The following is a 12361-nucleotide window of genomic DNA, read 5'->3' on the forward strand; positions in this document are numbered from 1 at the left end:
CCCTGCTCTGCCCCATCACAGGCCTGCATAGGCCTCCATCACAGCAGGAAGGGAACTAAACGTGCCCGCAGCAGAAAATCTGAGGAACTGGCCACTGGTAGGGTAGACAGGAGCTGGCCAGAAGGGCTCAGGCCAACCAGGCTTACAGCCCAGGGATTTGGCCAAGGGAGGACACAGCTGGCCTGCAGCTGCTGAGGCTGCCTGGACAAGAGGCTGAGCAGCAGTGGTGTGAAGGGCCACCCGCGGTGACTTGGGGCCACTGCCCCTTGGTAAAGACACAGAGCAGAGCGCAGGATCTGTATGTCCAGCAAGGCACCCATGGTGCCCAGCACCTGTCACAGCCCTCAGCCCACATGTCCTTAGCAGCCTCGGCCAAGCACGGTCCCCCTCCCCCACCTCTGGCTCACCCGTGGGATCGGGGCACACAAACCTTCCCAAGAACATGTCAGCATGCCACCACCTACCTCATGCTCCCCGCCGCCCGCGTCCCCACCCCCAGGCTGCCCAGCCAGCTTTCACGGCCCCTCAGACATCTGCTAACACAACAGTGGCTGCCTGTTCTGGGGCCTCCTCGTGCGTGGGCAGCTGCACTCAATCAAACCTCTGTCTCGGCACCCCAACCCCTCCCTGGAAATGTCTTGCTTCTGTTTGAAACACTGTGGAAAAATAAAATTTGTTGCTCTTTCAAGCTGACTAGCTTGAAATAAAAATACAGCAAGGACTATGATACCCGGGGGCAAGGCACTCCTGGTGATCTCATCAATCGCTGCTTTTCCTGAACTCTTCACTCACACTCATGTGATCCACGTCTAAACGGCCATGCCCAGCTCAAGTCCTGCTGGGAACCAACCAGCGCTCTTCATGCTAGATCTTGGAGAGCAGTAACTTAAAGGTCAGCCAACGTCCCGCTGATAAAACAGCTCGTCCATTAGGACGGCCCTGCCTTGACGGACACACTGTCATCTGCAAACGGAGCTTTGAAAGCCCATGCTAGGCCCACAGTGTGAGCAGCAATGCTGAGCAGGACCGCAGCACACAGACCCACAGGGCTGCCTCAGCAGCTTGTTCTGGAGTATCAAGCAGCTGTCACTGCCCTCTGAGGGAGCTTCCAGCCCCAAACCTGACGCCCTCACCCAGGATCCAGGCAGGCACCTGCAACCACATGTGGTGACCCTGCCCACAACCTCAGCCTCAGGGCTTGAAGCAAAAAGGAGCAAAGACAATCAGAAAGCCATTTCCACATCCCTGCCCACTCTGTCTCACCTTCACCACCCAGAGACACAGCAGCTATGGCCACTGGCTGCCTGGCCAACTGGACCCAAGGGATGTGGCTGGGAAGGGTGGGGAGGCTCGTAGGTCCCCAGGACATGTCCACCCTCATATCAAGGCAAGAGACATAAAACAAGAATGCTCACACAGGGAAGAGACAAGCCCAGTTCTGCCCTGTCTCATAACCCTCAGCCCTGCACATGGAGTTGATGCAGGCTACAAGGGGCAGTGCAGGGCAGGTTAGCAGCCAGGCAGGCCTGCTTCCATTGGTAAAAGAAGACAGATGAGGCAAGAAGATGAGCAGACAAGGAGGAGGTGGCAAAGCAGAGAAGGCAGAACAGGACAGAGGGGAAATGGGCAGAGAGCAGGGAGTTCTCACCATAGCCTGGACAACAACCCTAGGGCACATCCACCTGCTGCTCTTAAGTCACCCAAGGAAGTGTACGGCCTCCCTCGAGCTAAAGCTAGGACAGTGATTCTAGGTAGGCTCAGGCAGCACCCACTCTGCCTGCTGGTGCACTGGCACAGAGCACTGGTGCACCACTCCCACAGTGGCAACACTAATGGTATTTGCAACAGAGATGTTCACATCTGCCAGGATTCCAGCTCCCTAGCCTCTCCTCTAAACACTTGCTGCTTTGCTAGGATCTCCTTAAAAAGGAGAGCCCAAACATGAACACCAGGTCCAGAAGGCCCCTCCTGGGACCCTTTTCCTCAGGAGGGACTAAGTGAGGTCACACTGCCTCGAACATGGGCACTTGGCCCTGCTAACTCCAGGGACACTGTAAATAAGTGGAGTCTTGCCCTCAGAGCTTCCTGCCTCACTGGCAGACTCTGGCTTCTCACCCTGTCCCCCCTTCCTGCCACCTGCAGGTTGTAGGGGCTGGTCTGCCATATCCCTCCAGCTGCTCATGCACTCTCAGGTCTGCTATGGGTCCTAGCTCCAGGGAGTACCTCCAGGTACTCCCAGAGTCCCAGCTGCTCCAAAGCACTAACTGTAAAGGCACTTTGCACTTTTACCTGTATTTTTAAAAAAATCTACCTACCTACCTACCTATTTATCTGAAAGTCAGAATTACAGGGAGAACCAGTCTCCATCACTGGTCTACTCCCCAAGTAGCCACAACAGCCAGGAGCCAGGAGCTTCATCTGGGTTCCACACCTGAGTGGCAGGGCTTTAACCAGGCAGGGAGCTGGATCGGAAGCAGAACACCACAGATGTAAACCAGCAGCAACATAGGATGAGGCATCCTTCATCAGGCACAACTGGGCTCCCACTTTACACTTTAACCTGAGGCTTCCTACACCTGTTCCCAGAAGGCATGAATGAACAGCTCCAGTCACTCGGTGGGGTCCCCATCTCAAAAGCAATGTCTAAACCACAATCACAAGACCTACGAAAGGGAGACCCCCCACCACAGACCCTGGAAGCCTGGGCCAACACCGACCCCAGGTGCAAGTCCACCCAGAAGCCTTCCTCTCATGGGAACACAGACTAACCTGCCTCTTAGTAACAGTTAGTCCCATCTCAGCCCCTCCTTGGTGACAAGCAGGTTGCAATGTCTGTATCTGTATCCCAGCACCATGAACACCCAGTCCAGGGCCCTGTACCATCTAGAAGCAGTCAGGGGCTCTACGGAGATGCACAGGACTTACCCAGGCCTGGTTTTGGGGTTCCCTGTAAAAGCACAGTCCATCTCCTTGAATCATCGGCTTGTAGGAGCCATGCAGGCAGAACTATGGACACCCGTGGAGAGAGGCCTGGAGGGGGCGGACGTCAGCATCTAGAGGCTCCATCCCCATGGCACACTCACTTCCCGTGCCCCATCTCTACTCCCCCGTGCCTTGTCCTTCTCAGGCCTTGCTGCCACATTAGCAGCCCAAGACAGGCTGACCCGGACAGCCTCGCAAGCCCCAGAACGCCTTCCAGGAGGCCTGCCCCAGAGCGGATAAAGCAACCTATACATCCGGGCATGGCCCGACTGAGAGTAATGTTTTTCAGGTTTTACCCAAGTGAGGCCGGGAAATGTCTCCAGCAATGCCAGTGGCGTTATCCCAACTTGTGGCTAGTAAAATATAATAACATGTAAGTTGTTTTTACTACCTCCCTAGCTTATCGGCTAATAAAATAAGCTCAGCATTAAGAATTGAGCTGAAGCCATTTATCACACCCAGAACCACAGCTTGAGCTTCACTCACAAGTCACCCCCATTTGTCCCCGTGCAGCCTTCCTACCTATTCACACTTCTCTGGAGAAGAATATTCCTCGAGGGCCTGCTGATGGGTTCGACTATTGTCTACTAACAATGTCACAACCCTCACGTGCAGAGGAAAAAAAGGACATGCCTGTGGCCATAACAGAAGAAAGGAAAGTGGGACAAGGTGCAGGAGGTCTGTCCCCATATGCACAAAAACAACAGCAAGCATGTCACCAACTTGGCTTCTGGCTGCCCCAGCTGGCCCCTAGGCTCTGCAGCCAAGGTGACTCGAGATGCTTTTGATAGGAGACTTAGGGCACCTGTCATCTCGAGGCTAGGCATCGTGGCATAGCACTTAAAGTTGCTACCTGTAGCACTGGCCTATAGCACCCACACAGGTGCTGGTGCAAGTCCCAGCTGCTCTACTTTTTTTTTTTTTTTTTATAAAGATTTATTTTATTTCCATTACAAAGTCAGATATACTGAGAGGAGGAGAGATAGAGAGGAAGTGGAGCTGCCGGGATCAGAACCAGCGGCCATATGGGATCAAGGCGAGAACCTTAGCCACTAGGCCACACCGCCAAGCCCTGCTCTACTTCTGATCCAGGTCCCTGTCAGTGGCCTAGGAAAGCAGCATGGGATGGACCAAGTTGTTGGGCCCCTGCACCCACATCAATGATCCTGGCTTTGGCCCGGCCCAGCCCCAGCTGGTGTAGCCATTTGGTGAGCGAACCAGCAGATACAAGATCTCTGTCTCCTTCTCTAACTCTTCCTGTGTTGGCTGGGAGGAGAAGCCCCCTGGGCACTCAAGGAGGATGGTCATGCTCAGCCCACTGAGACCACTCAGCTCCTACCAGCCCTGGATCTGGCTCTAACCCCAACACAGCAAAATGGATGCTCATGACACACAGCCAGAAAGCACGGTGGTCAGCTCATGGCTCTGGCTCCTGCCAGAGTGTTCCTGGGATGCATGCAGAGCCCACATGACCACATTCTGCCCAGCACTGCCACCTGTACTGTCATTAGCAGTCACACCCTGGGTCTTCCCATCCAGACTCTCCTAAAGGTGGGGCTCAACTCCAAGTTCAAATCAAGGCCCAAGATCAGCACTGACAGGAGGCAGGGTAGCATGACAGCACAAGGGACAGGGGTTATGTCAAGTGGCTTCTCCTGCAAGGCAGAGCAAGAACAATGCCAGAGGCCACAAAGGGCATGGCATCGACCATTTCTTGATGGCTGGCATGTTTGTGTCTAATCAAAGGAATAATCCCAGCCCCCGCTCTCACTCTCCAAATCCATTGTCCAGATCTCAGGAGCAGCTGTGACCCAAGGGCCCAAGGATCCCTGGGCCACTTCCTGCCATGGTCGCAAGGCACATTCCCAGGAGAGAGGGCTCCAGCACATCAGGAGGGGATTACCAGCGCCGGATCACACGGCTCTACCCGTGAGGCCTGCCTCTCACCATCTGTCCTCTTACACCAATAGCACCGCAGAACACTGGGAAAAGAGCATGTCTGATTTCAGAGAGAAAACAGACAGTTGAAATAATCTTCCTGTGAACAGGATTTGAAAACAAAGAAATTAACCCACTCTCGAGCATTCCTGAAACTGGTGCCAGGCACATGGTGGGGCTGGACCAGGGGCAGAGGCCCCGGGGATGAGGACCAAACTGCTGCTGGAGGCCCCCGCAGGCCGTGGGGGCTCTTACCTGGGCCATCTTGGCGAGGTCTAGGGAAGGCCTCTGCTCCTGCACATCCTCAGGGCGCCGCCGCTTCACGCCTATCTTCTTGTCATTCAGGACACATGGCTGGGAGCGGCTACGGGCCAGGCCACTGGAGCGTCTGGCCAGCTCCGGTGTGGAGGCAGGTGTGCTGCTAGCTGAGGGTGGGCAGTACTCCGCAAAGCAAAACTGCTCGTGTGAGCAGGAGAGGGACCGCTGCAAGTCCAGCCGGCCCCCTCCCCCAGAGCACGTGTCAGGGCTCCAGTTGTCAGCAGCCTGCCCACAGGGGCCCGAGCCCGGAGCCCCCTGGCAGGGTGGCCCCCCAAAGCGGTGGTAGAGTCCTGCCTGGTGGCAGGGAGAGGACAGCCCATTGGCCCGGGCAGGAAGGCTAAAGCTGGAGCTTCTCTGCATGGTGCCCATGCCGTTGGAATAACGCTGGACGCTGCCCCCACTGTAGCATCGCCGCTTTTCCACAGGAGTCCAGACTTTGGACCCCAAGGGCCGCCATGACGTCCGGCAGCTGGACATCTCATCAGAGAAGGACAGTGACCGGCACTGGCGCTTGCTGGGGGGCGCGGAGGGGTTCCCGCTGTGGTCGCTGATGCTGAGGTCTTTGATGAGGCTGGTCACAGCGCAGGTGGTCACTGCCTCGCGGTGCCACAGGGAACCATCCTGACACTTTTCAGGCAGGCACTCCCAGATGCTGGCGCTCGACTGGTCAATCTGAAGAGGGCATTTCCTATCCAGGTCTCGCCATCTGTCATTTTCTGGTTCACAAATGACAAAGAGAAAGCAGGACTTGAGCAGGCTTTCACACCGGCCCCCTTTGGCAGTTTTCAGGGAGGCCCTGGGGACCCCTCCAGTCCAACCTCACTGCACAAATGGGAAATACAAGGGGTGTTCCAGGAAAGTCAGTTCTAAACAGAGAGAGGCCTAGGATGCAGGGAGACCTGGGGTTCCTGGCACCCCTTTCCCGACACACCACACTACCTTCTGAGAAAACCAGCTGCAACGCTTACCCCATCCCATCAAACCCCTAATACGTTCTTATCACACACGTGATCCCTGGCCAGTGGCAAGAGTCAGCAGACTCTTCCTACCAAATCCCCGCTCGGGTCTGTGGCTCTCAGGCCAGGACCCCACACCCTGGCAGGAGACCCTGGCCGACGGTGAGACTCAGGACTTAGAGGGCTACGGTCCAAACAGTAAATGGCTGGGTCCTGCCAGCTCAGTTCACCCGAGGTTCAGCCTCTGTTGTCAGCAAGGGCTTGGAAGCTGGGATCACAGCACTTTATGCTCACTTGATCTCTTGCCAAAACTGGGGCTATTTAAAGAAAATGGAAGATATTTAGAACAATCAAAATCTGTGCGAGCAAGACTTGGCTTACAGAAACTTTAAGGGACACAATTGAAGCCTACAGATTCAGGTCTCCATACTCAAATGCATAAAAGCATGAGCCAACCCTGCTATGAAATGCTGAATTTGCACTTGGGTCTTTATTTCAGTTAAATATCCAAGATCTATCACTTTCCATGAAGGACTCAGGCACTGTGCTCAGATTTTATGAGAAGCAAAGGTAAACATGACACAGTGTCTACGTTACAAAGACAAATGCTGCCAGGATCAGTGTGACAGCATTTTCTGTTTTTTTCTAACCTGCTACCTGTGTTTATAAACAGGAACCCCGAGTCAACTTCCATCAGGCATCTAGGTGCGCACAGACTTCCCCAGCAGTTTAAGTCACCCTGGAACATCCCAAGTGTGTGGTCTACAGGCGGCAGGCCCAGAGCCACACACATGACAGGATGCAAGTCCAGGCTTCTAGCCCCCACCTGAGCTCTATACGCTTCATGACAGCACTGAAGGACCCGCAGATGAACCGGAATGAGCTTATGGGCCAGGCAAGAGAGACTCCAAATTCAAAAACTCATGATTCAGCCCACAGGAGTGCTCCAAGTAGTAGATGCCTGCCTACCTTCTCCATCACTGGTGTCTTTAAGCAGGAGGCAGGAACCAACTCACCCGGGACTGCTGAAGCCATACCTTCAGTCTGGTGGGCTGAGACCCTGTGCCATCAGAGGCTGTACCCAGAGTCTTAGGGCGGGGCACCCAGGCAGGCCAGCTGGGAAAAAAGCAGGGCTGTGGCTAACAAGCTGTTAGGAGCTTGTGTCCTCCTAGGAGCTTTCAGGCCCTGGTCACAGCTGAGTCCTGTTCTCACAATCTGTTGTGATAAATTACTCCCAAGCATCACCAACAAGTATCTTTTAGAAAGTTCCCTTTATGTTGCTCAATTATATCCATGGAAAAATATTCCCTTCTAGTAGTTACTATTCTCAGATGGATGCCACAGGACATTAGCCAGCAGTGACACACTAACCCTGCCTGAACCAAGAGCACCCGTGTTGTTCTCTGAGTCAGAAGCGGGAAAGTGATCCTCAGGAAACTGAGTATTCACGTACAATGATGTTTAGCAAAGTAATACGATGAGTAAAACGGTGAACAGCAAACATCAATAAAAGGTCCTACAGTGCAGGACCAGCTGAATGGTCTCAGGGCACAGCACTGAGCAGGAAGGACTGCGTGATGTGATGGAAAGGCCAGCAACAGGGTGCTGAGCACTCAGTCCAGCAGTCTACGAGACGCCAAGGTGAAAAAGGATACACCAAAACAGTGGTTGGCTGAGCTGCACAGTCTCATTTATATGTTCCCACAGTCCAAGTCTTTTCCCTTAAAAAAAATTATTACGTATGTTTTTGAAAAGACGGAGTCACAGAGAGGAGGAGAAAGCAAGCTCTTCCATCTGCCGGTTTACTTCCCAGATGGCCAGGGCTGGGCCAAGTGAAAACCAGGAGCCTGGAACTCCATGTGGGTCTCCCATCTAGGTGGCAGGGGACTTGGGTCAACTGCTGCCAGGCACACGGCAGGGTGTGGCTCTGCCAGCCCAATGGAAACCCGCCACCTGTGTCCCACTTCAGTTTCACTAATGGAATCCTCCCTGTGTGACTTGGGGCCAGTTAATGCTAACCCTCTGTGTCTCTCACCAGCATGGTCCTTCCGTTCCCGTGGCCAGTGGCAAGGGGAACTTCTCCACTGGACTTGGCAGCACTTCCCTTCGCCAGCCTCTAGCAGACTTTGTGAAGACTCCACCCTTCATGTCGTGGCCACCGCCAGTGACCTCCTGGAAAGGACATTTTAGCCTGGCTACCAGGCCCATCTACTCACACTTCCCCAGCAGACTCCATGCTCAAGGACTCAACTTCCAAGGGCACCAGAGGCCAGACAAGATCACAGAATCAAACTAGCTCTTTGAAAATCCCTGCAAAAGCCTCAAAGAAGAGCCTGAACACGCCCTCCCCCACCCCGTACCGTTCTGCAGACACATCCCAAGAGTAATTTTCACATGCTGGCAATTCTACATACAACTAACCTGTGACAAGACCGTGGGCATATATGTGGGTCAAGTCTACATGCAGAGAGCTGGCAGTCCAACTGCCGGGCCAAAGCCCTCCTGGGGACCGGAGCGCATGGTGAATTTCAACATGTCCTGCCTGCCTATCCGGCCTGCTCTATCCTGCTTCAAATTCACATCATCCATCCATCCACTTATTTATTTTTCGGGGGGAGGCAGAGATGAAACCTGAACAAGGCACAATGGCACTGGACATGGGTGTCCCCAGCAGCATCAAATGCCCACACTGTCCACATTCGGTATTGTCTCCACACGAGGATTCCTTTGTTGCAGAGCAGATTCAGAGTCTGTTCTCAACGTGGCAGCCTGGTTCAATGGGAGCGTTAACACAACTGTAGCAACACCAAGCCTCTCTCAAATATCTGCTCCCTCATGGCCCCACATCTTTGTAAAAGACTGGAATGTTCTCCTACATTCATCCTCCTACCAAGAGAAGTTCTTCCTCCTCACTTAAGAGTGAAGTCAGACCTTCTCCATGTAGCCCCAGAGCCCTCGGCACCTGCCTGCAGAATTCTGCTGCCACACTGCAAAGTCTCAGCACAGCCCAGCACAGCTGCCCAGGAACCAGCAGGAGCTGCAGCACACAGCAGGCCAGAGTGGGCAGGGACAAGGATGGAGAGATGCTGAACATATGACAACACGCAGATGGAGGTTATGGAGAAGCTGTGGTCGCCTCTGGCCTCAATCATCTTGTGTCCTTGGAACGGCCGGACTTTGGTGGGCAGGCAGGTCCAACCTGGGCTGTGGCTGAGCTCTGCCAGCCCTAAGCCCCGTAGGACTGTCTATGACACTGAAATCACCAAGTGCCAGCCAGGTGGCCCCTTGTTCTGCCTGCACGGCTGATAACATACGTTTTAATTGTTTCTATCTTAATCACTTCGAGAAGTACAATATAAGAAAAGCAAAAACAGTACAGGCTATGTTTAGCCCTCATGTTTTCCCCTTCACTCAGGGAACAGAGAGCAGTTTGCTGGGTCAGGTCATCAGACAAAAGAAACAGGAATAGAAGCTGATTTTTAATGGCAAAGTGCCCCGAGCACTAGTCACACTGTACAAAGAGCCCTGGCAGGACTCAGAGAAGAGGATCCCAGCACCCCACGCAGGATCACTGCACAAACAACCATAATTCTTTCAGAGGTGACAATGGCCAGTGACACAGGGAGGCCATTGGGCAATGGTCACTTGGTGTCCTGGAAAGGGAGTGGCTCTGGTTTGCAACCTCTGTGCTTGGAGTTACGTAATTTCTCAGTGCTACTGTGACAAGGAAAGCGTGGGTCCAGCACAGGACCTAGGTCAGGCCGCCATCACTGTGACAGTTCCCAGGCCTGGCAAATCCTCTTCTGGATTCTTCTGCAATGTGGGTCAGATCTCCATGGCCTCAGGCATGAGCGAGGGCCCCAATTCTCCCAAGGAAGCTTCTGCTCCAGCTGCGGAAGCACCCTATGGGCTGTTTGTTAAAATGTGGTCTCCTGAGCTGTGTTCCTCTCTCGGTCAGGCAAAACCACTGAGGCAGGAATCTGCATTCCAAAAACCTCCCCAGCTTGTTTTACCACAAAAGTGTTAAGAACCGCTACCCTGGACCACAGGCCACAGGGGCTCCATGCTCGGAAAATGGCTGTTGGACCAGCGGCCTGGCTGGTGACACCCAGGAAGCTGCAACCATTGGATGATGCTAGTCTATACATCTGCATCCGTAGCATCCTCGGGAGCTGGCGCTTTGCTTTTGGTTTTGGTTTGTGTCGATTACAGCAAGCAGAACTGCAAAGATGGCTGCACTCATCCAATCCTCGGATGTCCCAGCTTCCCAGCCCATGAGGAGCCTAATGGCCTCCCTCGCAGTCACTGGCCAAGGCCTCCAACTCCCGTGCACAGGAAGGAGTTCAAGCCTTGCAGTTTCTCCCCAGGAACATGCTGCGGCCCCTCAGGGGCAACCCTCAGCCCACAACTGGCGGCCAGCCTGGTGGTAACGGCACATAGCCTGGGGACATAGACACAATCCTTATATCCTGCAAAGTCCATACTACTCGAAGCTTTGGGAGTACCTGCAGCTGTTCCATGCTTCCGCCAAGCCCACCTCTGCTGCTTCCGAAACCATACAGGTGTGGGTTTGTGCAAGTGTAAACACACATGGGCTTTGCCTACATACGAGAAGTGGCCACACAAACACCCTAGGCCCCTGGGCTCCGGCTGGGCGATGAAGGTCTAACCCAATGACTAAGTTGGAAGTTTCTGGCTGGACTCCCCACAAGAACTGGCCAACTGTGAGGGGACAAAGATGCCAGGCCACAAAGCCTAAGTGACAAGGTTCCCATGTCACCAGCTCCTAAGAGGGCAGAAGCTGCTGGGCGCAATGATGCAGGGATTGGGAGGAATGCAGTGACATCACCCTCCAGTGCTCAGCTTTCCATTTCTGCTGGTGAACCCGAAGGGACATTCCCAAGCACACGGACTCTGGGAGACTAGAGGCTCCCAAGGACATCGCTGAACTACTTTCCAATGTCATGATCACAGAAAAGGCTAAGAACCTTAAGTACAGATCCAAAATACCAGCTTCTCACAGCTCCCACCCCAGGGCAGCAGTCACCACTGCTGACTATCTTGCCAAGCACCCTCATGGCAGCCACGTGGCCTTGCTGGATGCCAGGACAGGTCCTTCCACACACTCAGGGAACTACAGAGGACTGAGACAGGAAGGGTAGCAGGGAAGAGTGGGTCCATCATGCACCTTCCCACATTGTGTCGGAACAAACCTTGGAGCCTTGGCCCACAGGAATGCCTCTATCCATGTCACCAGAGAGAAACTCAGAGTGCACAGCTATGCGAGCAGAGGAGGCTCTTGGCTTTCCCCTCCCACAGGTCTCAGTCTCTATTGCTGTCCCCTTGCCTGGGACAGGCTGTCAAATGACAGCTGTGCCTCAGGTTCAGGATAACACAGGAGGCCAAACTGCTCAAGATCAAGAGCCATGGGATCAGAACACTGAAAGAACATGAAGAAAACATGCCATCAAAGCCACCCAGGGAGGGAGAAGGGCAGGCCCACAGGGCTCTACAAGAAGCCTGCAGCAGCAAGGGCCCAGGACAGCTCCAGGCAGGCATCCCGGCTCTCCCCACTCACCAAGAAATGCAGGCTTCCAGTAGCTGCTGTCGTCGTCTCTTCCCCACATAGCCCCCACAGCCAGGGTTGGGTCTGCCCAGAGCAAAGCAGCAAGCACTCAATTCAATTCTCCCGTATGGATGCTCACAGTACACAGCTTAACCTGATGCCCCACAACACGGGCCCCTGCTGCTGCTGCTGAGAACACATGGTGTCACATGGTGGACACACAGCTGGCCAATGGTAGAGGCCAAACTTAATGCGCCTACCATTCCAAGCCATGCCCTTGCCCTCGGGCCATGTTGCCCTCGGGCCATGTTGCCCTCCCAACATCCTCCCACACAGATATGGCAGCAACCACTCTAAGCCCACTGCTCCAACTCCACCCCAACTCAACACAAGTTGGATGAGAAGACAGCCCAGGAGGCCACCTTCTCACTTGTCAGTGGAAATACGTATCAGGTGCCAAGCACACTCTGTACCTACTTGCAGGATGTAGTTTTTTTTTTTTTTAAGATTTATTTTATTTTTATTACAAAGTCAGATATACTGAGAGGAGGAGAGATAGAGAGGAAGTGGAGCTGCCGGGATTAGAACCAGCGGCCATATG

The 12361-nt window shown here is 53.9% G+C and overlaps 1 protein-coding gene across 1 annotated transcript in view; it reads right to left on the reverse strand.

Moving 5' to 3' along the window:
• FAM53B (family with sequence similarity 53 member B) overlaps positions 1 to 12361 on the reverse strand; it is a 58570-nt gene that overhangs the window by 31985 nt on the left and 14224 nt on the right. Inside the window, exon 3 of the mRNA XM_004579749.2 lies at positions 5176 to 5954. Coding sequence (XP_004579806.1) covers positions 5176 to 5954 — 779 coding nt within the window. The remainder of the gene's footprint in view (positions 1 to 5175; positions 5955 to 12361) is intronic.

Source organism: Ochotona princeps, chromosome 13, assembly GCF_030435755.1.
Source record: "Ochotona princeps isolate mOchPri1 chromosome 13, mOchPri1.hap1, whole genome shotgun sequence".
Taxonomy (NCBI): Eukaryota; Metazoa; Chordata; class Mammalia; order Lagomorpha; family Ochotonidae; genus Ochotona; species Ochotona princeps.